Here is a 21,111-nt window from a genome sequence, read left to right on the forward strand (position 1 = left end):
AAAACATTGCATAAGATGTGGATGTTTATATAAAACAATTTGTATTTATTGTATTCATTTATTTATTCAAAGTTATGTCCATTTCAATGTCATGTAAAGAATGTTTCTTTTTCATTAACTTTGAGTGATTACCATCATCGCCATCAGCATTTTGCAGTAACAACTTTTTTTCATTAAATAGTTTTTCCAATTCTTTTTCAATCATTGGTAGTAATGTTCCATAATCACATGCTTTGGCTCTTACTCTAGATTCACGCAATAATCGTTCAGCTTTATCATAATGACTCAAATGCAAATTAATAACTCCCAAACCATATGTTGCTAATGCTACTGTCTCACTGATTTCATTATGCTGTTTAATGAAATCTTGTGGGAAAGATTTTGCAAATTGTAATACTGACTCATACGATTTAATTGCCAATTGCAAGCAAACAGAACGGGACTTTGTCACCGTAGCTAAGGCTTCTTGATCCAGTAGCGGCACAGTTTTTCTTAGTTTTTCCATAATCAACTTGGAATTGGATTTGGAATTTAAATTTGATTTATCTTCAGAGTTTTTCTCTAATTGTTGTAATTGTATTTGTTGTTGTTGTTGTTGTGTTTCTAACAATTGATCATATTCAATACCAGAAAGTTCAGAAAACCTCCTTGTCATTGATATTTCTTGTGCCTCTAATTCTTCAGCTTGCATATAGAGCAAAGATCCTAAATTACATTGTGACAATAACATTTTTGATGGTTCAATATCAGCTAATAACATTGATTCGTTCATGGCAATTTTCACTTTGGTAGCCATGGATAAATCACCAGCAGTAATACAAACGGCACTCAATAAATCCATGGCGTTGAAAAACTCATCGGTAAAAGGTTCCCAAACTTCTGGAGTTTTCTTGATTCTACTTTCTTCACCAGTTTTGTTATTTGTAATCACTATAGTATCATTATCTAAAATTGCCGTATAGGCTCCATTTGAATTATTGGAAACCAGTTTGTTATTGGGGTCAATCTTGTTAACCAAATTCAATTTATTTGCTGAAGATATTGACGATCCCATACGTTTATTCACTTCATCTTGTGCAATTATTAAATGGGTAATAAGTATCGCTTTAGCTAACAGCGGGTTGGTAGGATTTAACGATACCAATTTAATGGCAATTCTCAAATCCTTCTGTATTAAATGACGACGATGTTTACGGTCTTTAATTCTTTGTCCCTCAGGGGAATCACGAGGCGCAGTTAAAACTGTCAAGTATAATGTGGCAATTTCATTATAAATATATGCTGCATCTGTTAACATATTCAACCTTTCAAACATTTCACCAATTTTTAACTGTATCCCGGTATATTCATCACTTAATGGATCCAATCCTATTTCATTTGCATGCTCCAATGCCTGCAAATAATATTTCAATGCTAATTGATAATCAAATTCCCCACGATCACTTTCTGCCCATAACCCCTTACGCAAAAACTTGGCAATCGAACTCGGGAAAGTATGTTTAGGCCACCACATATAATAAACATACCCAGAAATAATACCTAGTCCTAATGTCGCATATACAAGTTTTTTCCAGAATGGTGTTTTCGGTTGATTGTAGGCAGCATAGGTTCGATTATAATTATATTGTGAGAATTGCCGACGCAAAACAAAGTTGGCATGTGTTGTTGTTGTTATTGTTGTATTTCGTGGTTTAAATAATACCCTACTACGGGTTCGTAATAAATATCTTGAGCTCATTCTAAGTTCAATTTGTTGGGTATAACCAAGGTATATTCTTTATGGATAACTCTTTTTTTTTTCAAATGCTCCTCTTTTTTTTTTTTTTTTTTTTTTTTCTTTCTCAACATATATTTAGTCCTTATATACAGGTATATAACTATAAACATACGAGGGGGTTACAATCATTTATTCAAATAAGTTCAAGATGGAAAACCTTTTGAGGCCATTTTCATGGAAAGAGATACTCATAGTGAGAATCCCTTTAAAAACCATCATGTATAATGTGTAGTGTAGGGTGTATTGTTGACAATGCTAAGGGGCATTGTATAAGCAATCTTCAGATACGATTAAAATGTTTAGTTGTTATGTCTGAACGAGTACATTTGTTCCAGCGTCCACATTTTCCTTTTCCCCATGATTCAAAATTGGTGAACCTCTTCGTCGTTTCACCTTTTGAACCACTTCTTTGATGTACTCGTTTAAGGCATGTAAATCTTTCTTATGTAGATGTTTGTTTCCAATAATAAATTGTGGAGTTCTCTGACTATTAAAATGTTTCAGCCATAATTCCATAGTCTCACCACATTCAAAAATATGATGTACTATCGAATCAGTACCCGTATTACACAATTGGCAAAAGTGTATCTCCAGTTTTTTATAATTAGGATAAAAAGGATAATGTGAATAATAACCAAGGATAAAAAGATGATAATCTTGTAAAGATCCAACGCTCTGTTTTTGGACTTTGTTCATATTCTTCCAAAATTCAGTCCAATCTGAAATGGTTAGACTTTTAATTGTATCAAAATGTTTGCCCCAACCTTCTGGAATAATCGGAGCTTGAGGACATAATTTCCTTGAAGTGTGATGAAAAGTTTGCTCAGATAAAGGTTGTTTTTCAAAATTTGGAGACATTAAATTAATAATTTCCGTTTTAGGTTGGATAATTAAATTTGCATAGTCTTCTATCAGCATGATTCTAATTGGAGTTTCCACAGGAGGACCTGTGTAGTGGACCAATTGAAACCAAGCTTCGAACCACGAAATTTCCAGCTTCGTAAGATTCTCATATACACGTTCTTTTAAATATCTAAATTGTAAGGACGGATGACAGGATACTCCCATCCCAAAATAATACCATGGGTAAACCATCAATTTATCTGGTTCTGTTGACATTGTGTGATAATCTTTGGTAATGTTATCAAGGATATCCTGAATTTTTGTTCTCATAAATTTAATTATCAAGTCATCTTCTTGTGTGTATAAAAGATATATCTGTTTACCTCTTCGACCTTTCACTTGATGGTTGGGGTTCATCAAACCGAAACCACCCAAATGATTAGGGGTTTGTAATCTCTGAAGCTTGAAGTATAAAGGAAGTCTTTGTTGAACTGTTGTTATAATGCTCGACACTGCTGTCGTCAGAATCGGTGAATGTAAATCTCTATAGTATAATTTGGAGAAAATGAAGATATTCATCAATTTCATAATCAACTGATATGAAAGATCCAGTATCGGTGTCATTCGAATTTGAGCGTTGAGGTTTAATACAAACAGTGTCCAAGGATCAAACTCTTCATCTGCTTTTTTCATCGGTACTCCTAGATATGTTAATTTTTCTAGTTGTAGCTTCTTTGAAACATATGGTAAAAAGGAAATCTCCGGAATGTCATTGAAATAACAAACCTCTGTTTTATTATTGTTAAGATAAAGGCCTGATTCCCTTCCAAAGTCTTCTAAAAGTTGTTGAATTCTTTCTTGATCATTCTTGTTCTTAAAAAAGATGATCACATCATCTGCATATGCAGTGTATGCAACCAGCGAAACTTCATTCACCACTCCTATTCCCTCAATTTCCTTACTCAATCTAGCGAGAAAGGTCTCTAAGATTAAAATAAAGATTAAAGGTGAAATAGGATTGCCTTGTCTAACCCCACGTTTAAGTGGGAAGCATGGACCGTCAATATTATTAATACTGACTTTTGCTTTTTGCTTTGCAGTTATTGCCATCAAGAAATTCGTCGCCTTAGGCCCGAATCCTACTTGTTGTAAAACTTTCAATATAAAATCATGATGTACTGAATCAAAAGCTTTTCTGAAGTCAAGATTAATAAACCCTGCTGATTCTGCATCTGCAGTTTTAGAAGTCTGATATCTTGTAAGAACCATATCGAGGAGGTATATGCTATTACTAATTGATCTTTCTTTAAGGAAGCCTGTTTGAGTTTTCTCAATGACCTTTGCCAAGACTGGGTTTAGTTGTTTTTCTATTACTGATGATAACAATCGTACCGCACAGCTGAGTACACTGATAGGTCGAAAGTTTTCAATTATAGGTGTCTTCAGTTTCTTGGGTATTAATGTAATAATCACTTCACTCATTTGTTGTGGTAATGTTCCATATTTCAAGATATGATTTCCTGCTCTAATGAGGCTTTCACCTAAACTGGGCCATAATTCAATGAGATTTTGGTAAGAAATACCATCAGTTCCCACTGCAGTTTTCTTATTGATCATTAGTAAATGATCGTATACATTGTCTTCAGTAAAAGCTTTTTCCAACAAAACTTTGACAGTTTCATCTATCTTTTTGTCAAACTGGTCCACAAAATTAAAGGATTCCAATTGTCTATCGTCTGACAGGAATAGATCTTGATAGAATTTTGTCGCCAAGTTTATCATTGTTTCGGTGTCTTGAACTATATTACCAGACTCAGTTTGCATTTCGGTAATAACAGAGAAGTTAATCGATGGTCTAAATCTAAATTTAAGCATCTGTTCATCTGGAACCTTTTCTGTATTTGAAGTGTATGGTCTAATATATTTCAGGTATATTTCATAGAATATCACCTTTTCCTGTATCTGGTTAATAATCCCATTCCAATTAGAAAAAGGTGTGAGATTACCTTTTTCATTATTATTTGGATCCTTAATTATGTTTTCATCTTGACTCATCCATTGAGGTATCCGGTAACGTGAGTTACCAACATTTAGGACTGATTCTTTTTGGATTTGGAAAGACGTCGCTATTATTTTGTAAGTCGAAATCTGTTTGAACTCTGTTAGGAGTCTGTATTTTTTAAGTTTTCTTCGAATTCTGGAGTCAATATATATTCTATCTAACCGTTTCTTGACAGATTTGTTAGAATGAAAATTTGTTGGTCGCATGTTATTAAATATTTGGAAAGCATCTTGAAGTTTCCATTTATTATGAAAACGTGACATTAACTGAATAATTTCCAGCTCTTTTTTGGTGAACGTATAACTATTTTGATTCAGTGGTAGTTGAACATCATCTAGCAGCATAATGTGGTTGAAATCACTACCATAAATTATATTGTGATTGTTATGTTTTTTTAAATTTGCAATATATTTAGTAAATGCGTTTAGGAGAGTCATCTGTGCATCCATATCTCCACTGTGCAAATAGTTATTAATCAAAGTTATGTCTTCATTTGTAATTAACTTAATATCCAAGATGCTAATACAACCTTCAAAATGTGTTGTTTGATGATTGTCATTGTCATTTATTTTAAATTTTAGTTTAGCATGTGGCGAATGGATAAGAAAACCCGTTAGATCTTCAAAATGATGCATTCTAAGTTGTGCATTGTGTTGTTTTAATATTTTGTTGATATAATTAAATTGTTCCTGAGATACAAATCTGACTTCTTGGATAAACCAAATATCAATCATCAGATGTTCACCTATTAGTTTAAGGAATATATCAAGTAATTTCTTAAAATCAGCGGATTGATGGCTGCCAATACTTTTGGAACCTATTGTGAGACTATTAATATAGGATTCATTTCTCCTCATTCACAGTAATTAAATGATGGGTGTAAGTATGGATGTATCAATATGAATTTTTTTTTTTTTTTTTTCCAGTGTTTTTATTAGTTTTTGTTTTAGTATTATAAATAACGGGAAAATCGATCTTTAACAAGGAAAAGCAAACATGTATGAATTATCATCCTACTGAAGTTGTGGGGAGAGGTTCAGCCCTGGGTCCTTCGCAGGACTGCTGGGCTGTTCCAGCAAATTTACTTTTTTCCTCGATGACGCTTCGTGGTTCGAGGAAATGTTATGTTTACTGGTATCCATTTCCAGGACACCGGTAGTCATGGTTTTCCTTGGTGCCGTAGTAGCAGTAGGAGGTTTTGTTGTAACCTCCCTGCGACCCGTAATTGTCACAGGTGGTGATTCTTGTAATGTAGGACTGTCATTTTGAGCAGTTGGAGTAATCACCTTTTCTGTATTATCTCCTTTTGTAGAAAAAGTAGTTTTTGTTATACTTCCCTTTCTCGGAGAAGCATCTTTCATAGTTTTGTTAACCATTTTAGGCGGTAAAGCCGGAAAATATTGTTTGTTATCAGGTTTTCCTATGACCACCTTTGTGGTCAACTGAGCTTTTTTACAGCTCGTTGTTTTATGCCCTTTTACACCACAATTGGTGCATGGTTTTATCATAGGACAATGATACTTAGTATGTGTCATACATCTGCAGTATTCACAGTATTTGTAATTAGATAAAACTCTTGATGTACATTGTTCATATGCGGATGGCTCATTCTTTGTATTATTGGTTTTGATTCTTCTTTTTGGTACTTGTCCCGAAAAGAGGTCAACTATGAAATAACAAACATACTCCGTTAAAAGTTGATGATTATTTTCTTCAGTTAGGCTGGTTCTCCCAAGCTGAGCCTTCTCAATACTAGGCGCGTATTGTTGTACTATAACACCTTCTTTATGTAAAAATAATTGTTGGAATAAGCTTTTTGCTAAACTACGACAGTTAATTGGCACTTTAAAGACCACCAATTGTCTGTTTCGTTTGGCACTATCAATTTTGATATGTTCCACTGTACCATCGATAACAAATTCGAGGTTTTCCACTATGGTTCTTACTTTCGCCATTTCTGATGAAAGTTTACCTTCCAGTTGTTCAAGTGTAAATGGCATTAAGCACATCACTTTGTCCATTATATTAAAATCTAAAATTCTTTGGATATGCATTAATTCTTCTCTCATCCCTAAGATTTCTTCACATGCATCTATTGTTGCTTTATCATCAATAGAGAGTTTCAATGTGGAATATTTGAATGCCTTCCTTATGACATCCTCAGGATATTGACTCAAATATTCTTCCAAGTTTTGCGCAGTAGTAATTAGCTTGTTCTCAATGGTGTCGAAAACCTTTTCACGTCAATATTTGTTAATAATGGTTGAGATATCAGATGTCATGACCTCTTCAGGAAATACCGCAGCGTTGTGTCTTTTTAAGTCTTCAAAAGCTTCTTTTGGAACTTTAAAATAAGTTCCTCTTGTGTATCTTGGCTTCTAGCCTGGTTTGTTTTGTATGTAGCTGCCACAGAGGCATATGTTTTGAAAGTATTTTTTCTCTATTGTTTGATTTGCCCCTTAATAAATTGTGTTCAGTAAAAAAGTCGTGTATAATGTAATCATCATCATTAACTTAGTTCTTGTTGCAACAACAGAAATTATAAGTTCCGGAACGTTCTCTCTTTTTTTTCAGATTGATCTGGCTATACGACATCATCAAGCATCTCCCACTTCTTCCGTAATATCGACCTCAGCAAAAGTGTATCTACATTTTGTATTTGATTTCACATCCCATTTAGCCATATATTTACAAATCTTACATTATGTCTAATATATTATCAGTATTTAACCCTCCACCTTCGCGTCCCTATCCACCATCACCAGACGAATTAGAATCGCAATGTTTGCCATGCACCGCCATTCAATCAATTGTTGCCATTGGTGGCGGATTATACCTAAGTTCACCCAATCAATTCAAAGATAAAACAACAGGAAAAATTGACTTGAGGAAAAACCCCATTTGGTGGCAACGATCAGTCCGAGGGGCGGGAATAATTTTGTTTGGATTGGGTGCTTATCGTGCTGGAGAAGTCGTACAAATTTTATATAGAAAGAGATTTGGTTAAATAATGGCGAACACTGGTCGGCGGAATCAAGGATATGGATCAACTTGCCATGGGTAAACACTTCTAATCAATGTTACTTTTTTAAGGCAATACGTTGGTAAAAGCTTATGTGATACTTTGTTTGTGGTACGTGCCCATTAGTTTTCGATACCAGTTAGTACAGAGTGTGTGTTTGTTCTTATTTTCTTAATTCTGTAAATAGTCTTTTGATAAGAATGTATATTTCCCACTTAACTCACATATTTTAATGTGCAATTACTATAAGTTTAAGAAATGTGTGTACATTGAAATAGATCAGTTTAAATACCATTATTGGCTAAAACAATTTGCTAACTTTGAGATTTGGCTTGTCATATATTTCAAGTGATTATCTCTATAATGTTGCCACAGTTCATCCATTTATCTGCGTTTTAGCAAACAAATAGTTGGCATGTACTATCGGAATAGAAAACGTGCTATACATTGTACAACGACATTTAAGTGGAGTTACTCCAAGGTGATTGATAGAGGATCAATCGAACAAAACAATTTGACCTTCTACGTTTGGTACATCCCAGCCTTCAAAAAGAATAGATATTCAAACATTAACAGCACACGTGACCACCTGCTATAATACAGTCAAGCATCTAAAACATGGTAGCATTACACAAATCCAACGCATACCTAAGCTTTCCAGACTTAAGGCTTGTCATATCTAACTGTACCAGATACGTCTGGTTTCGGAACTATATGCCTTATCACAAAACATTTCCACACACACTATTGACAAACACCAGGCAACATCTAAAAAAGAAACACTTCTAGAGTTTGTAAAATTTCTTTTCCGTCCAAGCATCCCGTGATAATAATACAGCAAAACGAAACCATTTTGCAAGAACACGGAATATCGGCTCCTCTTGTTACAGTTACTATCGTACCAACAATCATATTACTGGGTTGCATTTCTACACTCAGAGGAAAGATCTATTTAGCAAGTGTTTATTTTTTTGCAACTGATTACCTTTTTTTTCTATTATTTTTTCGGCAAACAATCTCGGTTACCATTAGAGGTGGATATCAACTACAATTGTTTCTATTTTCTTTTTCATTCGGATTGTTTTCTGTTACACGTCAAGTGGCTGGGTAGACGGGACAATACCCGAACGGATGCATCTCCATCATACCGCTTGATATATTATATTTCGGGAGTGTCAAAAAAAAAAACTTGTCGGGTCTGCACTCTTCTAAGAACATCAACCAAAAAAAAAAAAAAAAAAAGAAACAAAACTAGTTTTTGCAACTAGTTCAGTACATGTCGATCGTAGGAACAAATTCTAATCTACATGACTCAAGAAACTATAAATTCAGCCAATGTCCTTTCCCGTTTTCCAAATTTTCTAACTCTCTTTCATCACTACAAAACCAATCACCATTCACCACATGCAACTATTCCTGAATATCATTGTTTCCCTCGCTTTGCTCACCCAGCTAGTCTTTGCTCTCGAGATCACCGAAAACAAAGTCGATAGAGGCACTGTCACCCTAAACCTAGGCGACATCACTATTTACCCTGGGGCCTCCTGGTCTATCATCGACAATGCTTACACCAACTTTGTTGGTAAATTAGACGTCAGAGCCGGTGCAGGATTGTACATCTCCCTGACCTCTCATCTTTTGGCCCTTCAAGTCAGTTTAACAACGTTGCTCCATTCCATCACCAACAACGGGGTCGTCTCCTTTGACTCGCGTGTTTCACGGACTTCATCCTCCTACGACTTGCGAGGCGTTTCATTCACCAACAACGGGGAAATGTATTTTGCTGCTTCCGGTGAGTTCTCCAGCTCCACCGCACTCACTTCTGCCCTGTGGACCAACACCGGGTTATTGCTGTTCTACCAGAATCAAAGAACCTCGGGTACTGTCAGCCTTGGTTTGCCCTTGGGTTCCATCACCAACAACGGCCAAATCTGTTTGAATAACCAGGTCTACGAGCAAACAACCCAGATTAAGGGTTCGGGTTGTTTCACTGCAAAAGGCGATTCCACGATTTACATCTCCAACGTCTTATTGGCCGTTTCCCCCAAACAGAACTTCTACTTAACCGACAAGGGTTCCTCCATGATCGTCCAAGCTGTCTCAACCACACAAACATTCAATGTATATGGATTCGGGGAAGGCAACAAAATCGGATTAACTATTCCTTTGATGGGAAATCTCTGGAACTCAGCATACGCATACGACACCGTCTCCGGTATCTTGACATTAAGAAACCTTTTGCTCGAACAGAAGTTCAACATCGGTACAGGGTACGATCCATCAAAGTTCCAAGTGGTCACTGATTCAGGCTCCGGTATCCCATCCACCATTATGGGGTCTGTTGCCTATTACGGGCGTATTCCAGAAAGAGCATTGCCCAAGTCGTGTCAAACTCCTTGCAAGCCAGTGCCAGAAGCACCAGGAACAACACCAACACAATACACCACTACCATCTCCAAAACCAACACTGCTGGCAACACAGTCACCGAAAGTGGTGTTGTAAATGTTTTGACAGACAAAGGTGGCTCATGGTTCACAACCACATCAATGTTCCCAGCATTGCCAAGTGACACCATTTTATCAACAGTTGAACTAAGCACCACCCAGTTGTCTTCGAGTGCAGATATCCCCGTTGAAACATCATCAGCTGAAGAGTTATTAACTGATACAGCTAGCTGGGAAACCTCTGCAGCCCCAATTTTACCTACTGAAACACCTGTCTCAAGTCACCACTCTTCTGTGCAACACTCATCTACTATTGGAGAATCTTCTGCCGATGTCAAGGCCACACATTCTAGTGAATTTGGTTTTGAAACAGCCAGCGACTACATTGTTATCGAGCCTTCAACGAGTGAACATTCAGCTACTTTGTCCCAGTCGTCCGTTGCTGGTGAAACACATTCTTCCAAGCTTGTAGCTTCTGGTGAGCCATCATTCGTCACCCCAAGTGAATCATTTATCTTTAGTGCATCTGCTTCTTCCCAACCATCTGTCAGTTCTGATTCAATCACACTCACCACACAATCAGAAACCACATCGTCTGCTGGCCAAGCATTTGTCACTTTGGCCGAATCAGACACTGAAAGTATTTCATCTAAAGTCAATACATTAGCATCCGTCACCAAATCCAGTGATATACAAACTGAGTTCACTTCCACTTGGACCACCGCCAATTCCGATGGCTGTATTGTTACCGAATCTGGAATCATAAGCCAATCCGGTACTTCCTTAACCACCTTGACAACCTTCCAACCAGCAACTTCATTATCTGTCCCACCAACTAGTGTCACTGAAACAGAGTTTACAACGACTTGGACCACCTCCAAACCAGACAGTTCAGTGGCAACTGAATCAGGTGTTGTTAGTCAATCTGAGACTTTGCTAACCACTTTGATTACTTTCCCTGCACCATCATCTAACATTGTACTTGGATCCACTTTAACTTGGGAAAGTGACATTTCCAACGAGCCTAGTGACACATTAACTGTTAGTGCCAGTTCATATGAGTTGGTGAATGAATCATTGGCTGCTACCACGACCACATCTTTTTCTTCTGCCACTATTGTTGTTGCTCCCTCCGAATCTGATATCAGTACTAGCAGCTCAGTACTGAATAACGGCAAAACTGATTCTGTTTCTGATTCTGTTCCAAACTCAAACACATCGTCTATTGCTGAACATTCTAATGGCTCATTATCCATGATCACCACTGAACTGGTGAACAACAACCCGCTTGCACCTGAGTCAACTAATCTGATTGTTACCGCTACTATCACCAACTGCAACAAGTCCAAATGTTCTGAAAGTGTTGTCACTTATATCACAAGTGTTTCACATACCACTGTCACTACGGGAGAGTCCAAGAAAGATATTTCCACTGCTGGCAACAATGTCAGTAGTATTCTGGGTGAGGATGTTTCCAACACGGGAACCATCACAATGGCAGCATCCACCGATGGTACTACTACTCTTGTGGGTATGTCTGGTTTGAAACCATCAGTTGTTAACAATGACACTAACAGTGTACACGCCACTGCTACTAATGCTGGTGCTGAAAATGATGCAAACTTGCCAACCGCATCAGACATCCCCGTTGAAATTTCTGTCATCAGACCAACTAATTCTTCGTCTTCTGCAGCAGTTACTATCCCATATGAAAACGGATCCAATAAAGAGCCAATTGAAAATATCAAATACTTGGCATTGGTGGTTTTCGGATTAATGATGTTTATGTGATAGAGAGAAATTATCAGATGTGTTGTGCCTTTCTTCTTTTTTTTTTTTTTTTTCGTTTAGTTTAGCAGTATAAATTTGTAATAGATTTCCTTTTTTCCTAATATATTTGATTTCATGATTCAATTAAATATTATTTGTAAGGACATAGAATATGGTTTCCCAAAATTGAAAATTGGTAACAAATCTTGTGCATGTCCATAGCTCAGATATAGTGCTTTAAAAAACTCTTGAGTTAAGCAAGTTACATAGTGTACTAGATGAATAAATAGGGTAAAATACCAATCCCCACAATAAGCCAAGTCTGGGGGGGGGGGTCTTCAATCAGGAAACCCATTGCCCAATTTTGTAATGGATGGTTATCTATCAATGCCTATCCATTGCAAATCTTGCAGTCCTTAGGGTATCACATGTACATAACGTGGATAACCAATAGAATTATGAATAACAATCAAGGCATGTTCAAATAAAAATATAATCAGTTTGAAGCCATAGTGGCTTGGATAATACTAATTTGCAGAAATTGGGTTCAACTTTAATGCTTGAGAAAATATTTCTGTGGCTTTCAACATAAATAAAGGGGAAAAAACCTAAACAGTTGTTGTAAAGCTGTTGTTATCTGTAGGTTATAGGATAAGGTTGTAGAAGGTAGTATGATTTGATTGAACATTTTGGTTCCAAATTGTGATTTCTCATTCTTTGCCCCTATAGAATATATTCAGTGGAAGTGTGAACCAAGTTGTCTCTCATCTTCAGAAGTTATACCTGTTGCTACTGTGTAAGTTATCTATTTACAATAGTAGGATTGATTCCAACTCGCAGCCTCATATTTTTCCTTTCTTTTCTATAAAATACGCGAGAGGTGTCACATGTTATACTCAACAGACGTCTCAAAGTGGGAATTTTAGAAATTTGACATTGAGAATTAGTTTGGTGAGTTTTCAAATTTCTGATTCGTTGAAGATGCATTTTTAGTTACCGTTTTGTGGGAAGAGTGTTTAATAACGTCGTTTTGTGTTTGTGTTATTTTTTTTTCCTTTCTTTCCAGCCATGATTGGGCTAAAAGTCAAACAAAAAAGACGATAGATCTAATGTGTGACTTGATATTTCATTTTGTTGTTATTGTTATAGTTATTTTTGGAAATAGGGGAATTTAGTGGTTATATTAATTTTCAGGTTTTGTCTGTTATAATCATGGATGGATTTTAAAGGAAAAATATCCCCATCATTGAATGTTCCAACATTTTTATGTATTGTAGGCAATAGTTCGTAACCATCCTGTTGCTATGAGTAGTTAAAATAAGTTGCAAGTTACTTAGAAATTGGAAACGGATTTGGCGAAATAATCGAGAATACTAACAAAGCTATGAAACATACCCTGCGTATTTCTTGAACTAACCAATTTGTGTCAAGGCTAATGTTTCAAATAATTAATTTACTTGTAGGTGTTCAAAAATAAACATCAAACGAGTTTTGTCTCTGTTTTGGAATGCATAAAAGAGAAATATGCATCGTAAAGGTAGGCATTTTGCTACAGTTTCGTGCTAAACATACGTCAAGAAAATTTCAATAATTTGGAGGAGGGTCCTCATGGTTGCTCAAAAATCGTAGCTCGATAAATCCAATCAAAACTAAAATTTACAGCAACTCGACCACCAGATGTTCAACTGAGTCCAACAGTAATCTCTCCTAGTGACATAGTCTATTTTCATTCATACCGTAGTATTAATGAGTTCCCTCCAAACAAAACCGGTTCAGTTTTCGTCATTAGTTATCTTTAGTTTGCAAAGCCACTACGAGAGACTTATGTATCCCCCTCGTTTTCCCCTCTTTCTCTCCTTAAACCAGAATGTACATAAATTATCTAACCGATGACGGTTATAAACTTATTGCAAAAAAAAAAAAAAAATCAAGCAGCCCCTTGGCAATATTCATATACTAGTTAATTCACCTTTACTTGAGTGAGAACGTATTCTTAGTTGCTGGCGTTGAGTTAAGCATTTAGATTTTACATAATCTTAAATTGCAAAACATATGTTAACCATTTAGCTGAACTCATAACCAACACAACAACAGTTATAGTAACAAGCACAGAACTGAAAAAGTTGACACTAGACACAAAGTTATCCCAAAACGGTATAGACTTACGCGTTTCTTGTCTACGAACTTTGTGTATTGAATTGAAATGGAGTGGATTGAGGGCACCAAGAAAAAAGAGAAAACAAAATAAACAGTATCTATATTTCTTGACGGTGTCGATTAGATCTTTCAGGTTTTGTTGATCAACAAAACAACGTAGTACCAAGAATGTTAGATTTAAACGATTAGTGTATGGTTTTTTACAAAAAAAATAACAAAAAAAAATCCAGAAGGTTTATAAAAATTTCTAGAAAATAACCGTAGATAAAGAATACTGGTAATAATTAGAGAAATACGGAGTTCAATTGTATCAAGTGATTGTCCAGGTGGTAACTGCGTTCTTAATGGCCGTTTACAAAATTGGTTTTCATATTTACTTGAGAATGACAACATTGGGCATACAATCTTGAAATTTCACAATCAATGAAGGACCAATGGACTTTTTCTTGAATATGGAATTAATAAGAATACCTATTTTTAACTCTCCATTCAAAGTTTCAATGTTATTGCTAAAAAGCGGTCATCCAAAAACCATATATTTGTCACTCCTTCTGTCTTTATTGGCAGAATCCACTACGTTTAATATGTGTTTGTATGTGCTTACACAAGTCGGTCCGAGTTCACGGGAACCGGATGCTTTTTGGAAAGCATTTAAATCTCACTATGTTTATTATTAGTTTAATAGTTAAAAGTTAAAACTGATGATTGCTAGATTTTACCACACTTTGCGCCAAAACAATTTTCAAATTAAATCCGGTTAAGAGCCTATTCTGTTTCAGTGCTAAAATAAATAGACCAAAATTTGCGTTTTTTCTTCATTCTTGTTGTTTTCTTTTTTTTTTTTTGTTTTTTGGTTAAGAAAAGAAAGGATCTTGATGTGGCCACGGACTCATAATTCAACAGTATGGATAAAATATAAATGAAGAAAAGGGGGGAAGTGAAGGAAAAGGGAGATAACTCAGCGCAATAACGGAAACCAGACCGTTTAGTCATACAGGTGAAATTGAATAAAGTATGAACCAAAAAGGTTTGATCTTTCTTTGATTATTTGTATGTAATCATTAAGAGTAAGAGTTGAAACTTATTATCACATCTGATTACTGTGTTTAACGTATCTTTCGGATGAATATTACAAATAAAACCTCTCTGATCCAACAAGTCCGCATTTTTATAGTATCACTATAAAGTAGGCTTAATATGTTAAAAGAATGACCAGTCCCAAATCTATCAGTATTATCCCCATTGAATTGATATTGTTTGTGAACTGTTTGGTAGTAAAATTGTTTGCTAGGATAAGGTCCAATCGCCTTTTGTAACCTTAAAATCAGTTAAATAGATATTTATTGCACGTTTGAAAACATGCTCCTATTGTTAATAAAACTAAAAAGGTTAAACCTTAATTTTACTTAGATGAAGAATAATGATTATAAATTCTTTCAATAGGTCTAAACAATAATTGCAATAACAGAAGTGATATATAATACTTGGATTAGTAATATTAGTAATAATCTACTTTCAATCAAGATATGTATCCTCTCTTGTATGATTAGCTTTAAAGTTCTTTAATTCATTCACCACCAAACAATAATCAGCAAAGAGTAATAGCAAATCTATTTTTATTGTTGCTGAAAGCTAAAAATGAAAACAAGGTTCACTAAAAAAATGGATTCACAGTTCTGGACTGAGATAGAATTATTATATCATAAATTGCTAAAAAATATGATTTTTCCTATATGTGGCAATTGCTGCAAAATGAATTAAATGGCCAAAGACTAATATCTTTTTAACCAAATCTGCAATTTTCTATCTGAATGTTTTACACAATAGATTTAGATGTCTCGGACTTTAATTTCCACTAGAATGGTACCATGGATAAATTTCAATGATCTGTTTGAAAGAAAGCCAAAAAGGTGTTGTGTGCAAGAGATAAAGAAACATCTAGATTCAGCACAAATTATACCAATAATGAAATGTGATAGGACTGAACAAAAAAATCAGAACCAATTCGCCCCCTAGGAAATGAGCATAGAAGTAGTTCAAAACAAACTAGACTATACTCCCCTTTGGAATTGGTTTATCACTTTCTAGAATCCTGTTGTAGCGGAATTTTTACTTCCAGTGGAAATGAAGAGCCTTCTAGGTTTGCATTTTGGACAACAACTAAAAATATTTCCAATACAGATGTTTATCTCATCGCCAAATACAGTATATTGGAACAAATACACAAATTAAAAAATAAAAAATGGCATGAGTGGTTATGAAACTTAACCTACTAAACCATATGTTATCTGCACCAATCACAAAAATCAGCCTACCTTATAGAAAACAAAAACAGAAAGTGGGGGAGCTTTTCTAGATAGACAAACAAACATCGAATCCAAAAATATGATTTGTATTATTTCAACAAGTATATGGATTTAAATGGGTGAAGGTGGTCAATTGTTCATGATTTTCAATACCGTACAGTATGTACTGGCATGAACATTGGTGGTAAATGGAACGCAAAGGCAACAATAATAATATGTTCGCCAGAGACAATGGGCACAGAAAAAATCATTTATGTGTCGAAATACGTAAACCAGGCAACCAATATATGATTGTTGGTTTTGGTAGACATTGTGTGTGGAATTAATGGAACGTCTGTGAATGAAAACAATTGAAAGAGAAAGGAGCCATGGCACAAACAGCTTTTCTTCAAAAACAATAACAAAAAAAAAAGATGTTGGCAAGCGAAAACGATTCAAACTCTTTTGTGTCGTCTGACAATCACCAACAACAACACGAACACCAGAAACTATTATCGGCACAACAAAATATCTCAATAATTATAATAAATAGTTACAGTAGTTATTATTGTATGGAGTAGATCGGTTAGTATTTTTTTTTTTTTGTAGTGGATTCTAAAGGGCTCAAAATCATAATAAAACATTTTTTTGACGGTTAATAGATCCTTTCTTGGTCACTGGATGGCGGAACTGTTGAATTTGTTATATTTTAGTCTTCTTTTACTCGCAATCGGAAATATGAAATTTGTAGATTGCACAAAACAACCAAACAAACAAACCTAAACTGTTTCCTTCCTTCGATTGCCACATGCACTATCACTCGCTTAATCACTCCATTTTTGATTGCCATTTGAATTCTTGAACAATGAAATTCAGCTTTCTACGTGTTGAAGTGAAACGAGTTTTAAAAATAAAACACTGCATTCTGTTTGAGATTAACTAATTAGCACCAAATAGAACATTGGAAATTAATGATTAACTTTTAACTTTTGAGTTTTGAGTTTTGGGCAGCTCATATATTTTTAATTGCAAAAAAACAGAAATAACCAAGAAAAAGAATCCCAACATAGATATTAAATCATTTCCGGGTTGTGATCCTGGAAATGGTTGCATTCCATAAGTTTTACCCGAATTGCATTTATCAACATTACAAAAGTTTGAACAACTAGATACATAAATTACCAGATGTAGACAGTGTAACCGTCAGTAACTAAAAAGACTTACCATTAAAGCCAATTACACTGCAGTTAACCTTCTGAGCAATAGGATTTAAAGTTACAATTAGAGGAATATCTAACCAACTTACAAATACATAGTGAGCAGTATACATAGAAGTAAATATGAACTAAAATAAAAAAGAAACATAACGGAAATGCAGCAGGTGGAAAAAATTGAAAGATAAGAACATCCATCAAAATTACTAAAAGTAGGAGTGAAAAAAAAATCATATCATTTTGGAATTCAATTCAATTTACTAAAACAAAAAAGGAGAATCATTTCCGGCTATCCTTTTCCCTGGTTTCGTTGGCAAGCAAACACAGTTAATTGAACAGTAGAATTAGGTTGCACCTTGAATTATGATGGATTCCAAGAATTATGCAAATTTCATATTTTCCATGACGTGTTTTCCAATTTGCATTTGACAACCATCTCTATAATACGCCTGTCAAAAACATATTATTATTGATTATAACCAACATTCTCCAAATATGTGACTACTTGTGTGCCTGTTGATGGTAAAACAATCAAAAAGACTGCAAATACCACAAACCATATTATCAGAATTGGTATTTTGTGATGGTTATACCATAAACCACTAAACATCTATCGGTAATAGTTACGAGAAATGATCCATGTATATATGAGGAGAAGGAGGAGTTTCTAACAACTAGAAATTGAACTTGCATGATGTATACCAACTAATATTTTGTATACAAATTTCAGGTTATATTCAATTTACTGGGTTAGAATTGCGTGGTGTCACACATTGTTGGTGAATGATACTGGCCTTGTTGAATCAAGGTTGCATTGATTATTATTATACCATTTTTCAAAAACTATGCACTTCTCTGCCCTTTTCGTATTACAAGTTATTTTTTTTCTTTTAATACGGATTGCCTAAGAGATGTTTGTTCCGTACCTCCTAAGAACATTCAACTAATTTAACAGGAACTATCGTTAATTTTGAATATAATTCCCATCCTTGTTGTAACACTAAGAATTTTATGAAGTACATTGTTCTGCAAGGATTATTCTAATAACAGCTATCGGTTTTGTCTTGTTTTGTTTTCAACAATACAAAAATAAAAAATGGGTCTAAGTCTGCCCTTGTTTGTTGGTGTTGTTTTTGTGCTGTTCATGCACCTAACAATTTGCTCAACAACAGGAAAGAAGTCAAAAAAAGCTTCTGTGACAAACAAGAAAAAAAAAAAGAGGGCTATATCAAAAAGTCGCCCAAATTGCAAAATTGAAGGGGCCGGGGCGGGTCCATCGTAATAATAAAATCAATTCTTGTCGTTTGGATTGTTAGAATTTGTCAATACTAAATTAAACTATAATTTTTCATCAACGGTCCTCAAAGGGAAAGAGATTCTATTTTTTTCACCACCATAGTCATAATAAAACAAACTTTATATAACCACTAGTTTGTATGAGATTAATGAAGCAGGTAAAGAGGGGTAGAGTAAGACTATATTCCATCTAATTTGTAATTTTTCCGTTTTAGTTGAACGCATAATTCAATTTCAAGGGCTCATAACTGTTTTGGCTGTACTCTGCAATTTGTAAAGCATTATTAACCAGATATTAAAGTATGGTTTGATTTTCAATAATAATAATAATAAACACTGCTACATGTTCAAAATATACCAAAACAAAACCAGATTTTCAAGAGATCCACAATTGCCTCATGTAATTTTAGTATAAACACAATAGGCTTAAGTAACCTTGAAGTGCTTGCAATAACAGAAAATTTTTCTTTCTCATTGATTCCAATTAAATTTTTCTTCGGAAATTGTAAGGAATTTGCAGGGGTTGTTGGAGTATAAGGGTGTGTTTTTTTTTTTTTTTTTTTCAAATCCCCTCCCCCTATTTTTTTTTTCTAGAAAACAAAGAACCAAAACATATTACATGTGGGTTTTTGTGTTACGAGCATTGACTTGGGTTGTAATTAATAGAGTATTGTATTTGTAGGAGTGGTTTCTTGGTTTGTTTTTCGGTTTCAAGAAATAATTTCGTAACCAGTGTTTATACAAAACTAATTGATATGTACAAGGGGGAAGTTAATAAATTTACAATTGGTAGTGATGATAACACAAAACCATTTTTCAACAAAACCGAACAAAAAATACATCTTTAGATATTGCTTTTTGTTTTAGTCACGAGCTCAGTGTAACAAATTTAAGACTTTGTACACTTCCATGAAGACTTCAATTACAGAAAGAACTAACGATTAACAATAGAGAACCATTTAGGGTGATTATTATAATTCACTTTTGTAAAGCAAAAAAGAAAAAAAAAAAATTGGAAATATCACAAACAGATCATAAGATTTGTGGGCCGCTGTTCATCATACCTGTCAGATTTCTAATTGAATTTCTGGTTAACAATATACCCACCCTTCTCCCCAAAAATATACAGAGCTTCTAATGCCTTTTTAACACCTCTATTTTAGTCAAAATCGTTTTCTTTTTTTGTGAGTTTCTTCCATTTTAGCACACATGTGTTTAGTTATTCTACATTTTTTGTTCGTTATGTGTAGATTTTGTTGATTTAATTGTTGATGTATCTATAAATATCATCACGAATCTACCAACATAAATATACAAAGATTTCCGGTTTTTTTTTTTCGAATTTGAATTTTCTTTTTTTATAATTCTCTTCCAGATTAAATTGATTATGATTTTATAATTAAAACCAATATATTCAATTAACTGCTGCTTTATCCTTACGATTGGTATTTTTGCTTTGTTACAAGACGTGATTATTTCAAATAACTACCAATCTCACGCCCTACCACAATATCCCAACCTTTCCCTTCAAAATACCGTTTGCCCATTATATTATTTTGTTAGCTATTGAGGAGACCTACTAAACGAAGTATAAATAACTATATCATATTTCCCCTCCCCCAAAAGTTTGGTCATTTTGCCACTTTAAAGATAATAACCAAATAGTTTCACTTTTTTAATTCTATTCTTTTTTTTTTTTTTTTCACTTCCAAAACCCTATTCATTGATTGTCCGGTTTGGTCAATTACCACGAGAAGAAAAGATAAAGCTTAATTGGATCTTAAGAGGTTTATTTACGTTAATTGTTCCACATTACTATTGTTTTTGTTTTTCTTATTGTTCTTTGCTACAGTTGAGCATTTACCGTTTGTTTGGTTTAATTGTTCGTCGTGGAAATATTTTCCCACTTCTGTTTTCTTAACGTTTGTGCTCACTAAAATACAGGCATAGAAATCATATCAACAAAGACCCTTAAGTTCTTCTACCCCTTAAGCACCACCACACATCACAAAAAGTAATTATTATAATAATAATTATTATTATTCAAGGGTTTCAAGGTATTGCTGCTATTTCCGTGTCTTTCAATTTTGTTCCACCTTTGCATCCACTAGCCACTGAAGACCTGAAACCCAAAGTCTGCCTAAAAAGAAGAAACGCAACTACAGTTTTCATTTGATTGGTTTTTACAACCTGGCTTCCGTATATAACATAATTGAGTTTCTACCATTTTGTCCGCGATC

At 34.6% G+C, this 21,111-nt stretch overlaps 5 protein-coding genes across 5 annotated transcripts, besides 1 other annotated feature; 2 read left to right on the top strand and 3 right to left on the bottom strand. All coding sequences in view use genetic code 12, as the record gives it.

Annotated features, from left to right (window-relative positions):
- Positions 1–58: 58 nt before the first annotated feature.
- Positions 59–1,738, bottom strand: CD36_29110 (conserved hypothetical protein; the record flags this gene model as incomplete). Its single annotated transcript, XM_002421902.1, has 1 exon — positions 59–1,738. One exon carries the CDS (start codon positions 1,736–1,738, stop codon positions 59–61), a length of 1,680 nt encoding a protein of 559 aa, XP_002421947.1.
- An 80-nt stretch (positions 1,739–1,818) lies between these two features.
- Positions 1,819–7,116: a mobile genetic element (5' truncated near start of ORF1).
- On the bottom strand, positions 2,084–5,539 carry CD36_29120 (polyprotein of l1-like non-ltr retrotransposon zorro 3, putative; the record flags this gene model as incomplete). The annotated part of the gene is made up of 1 exon (XM_002421903.1): positions 2,084–5,539. One exon carries the CDS (start codon positions 5,537–5,539, stop codon positions 2,084–2,086), a length of 3,456 nt encoding a protein of 1,151 aa, XP_002421948.1.
- On the bottom strand, positions 5,696–6,751 carry CD36_29130 (non-ltr retrotransposon zorro 3 orf1-related protein, putative; the record flags this gene model as incomplete). The annotated part of the gene is made up of 1 exon (XM_002421904.1): positions 5,696–6,751. One exon carries the CDS (start codon positions 6,749–6,751, stop codon positions 5,696–5,698), a length of 1,056 nt encoding a protein of 351 aa, XP_002421949.1.
- A 270-nt stretch (positions 7,117–7,386) lies between the features above and the next one.
- On the top strand, positions 7,387–7,689 carry CD36_29140 (conserved hypothetical mitochondrial protein; the record flags this gene model as incomplete). Its single annotated transcript, XM_002421905.1, has 1 exon — positions 7,387–7,689. The coding sequence occupies one exon, from the start codon at positions 7,387–7,389 to the stop codon at positions 7,687–7,689; it is 303 nt and encodes a 100-aa protein (XP_002421950.1).
- A 1,419-nt stretch (positions 7,690–9,108) lies between these two features.
- Positions 9,109–11,940, top strand: CD36_29150 (Hyr1-like cell wall protein, putative; the record flags this gene model as incomplete). The annotated part of the gene is made up of 1 exon (XM_002421906.1): positions 9,109–11,940. The coding sequence occupies one exon, from the start codon at positions 9,109–9,111 to the stop codon at positions 11,938–11,940; it is 2,832 nt and encodes a 943-aa protein (XP_002421951.1).
- Positions 11,941–21,111: the final 9,171 nt, after the last annotated feature.

This window comes from Candida dubliniensis, chromosome R (genome assembly GCF_000026945.1).
Source record: "Candida dubliniensis CD36 chromosome R, complete sequence".
Classification (NCBI taxonomy): Eukaryota; Fungi; Ascomycota; class Pichiomycetes; order Serinales; family Debaryomycetaceae; genus Candida; species Candida dubliniensis.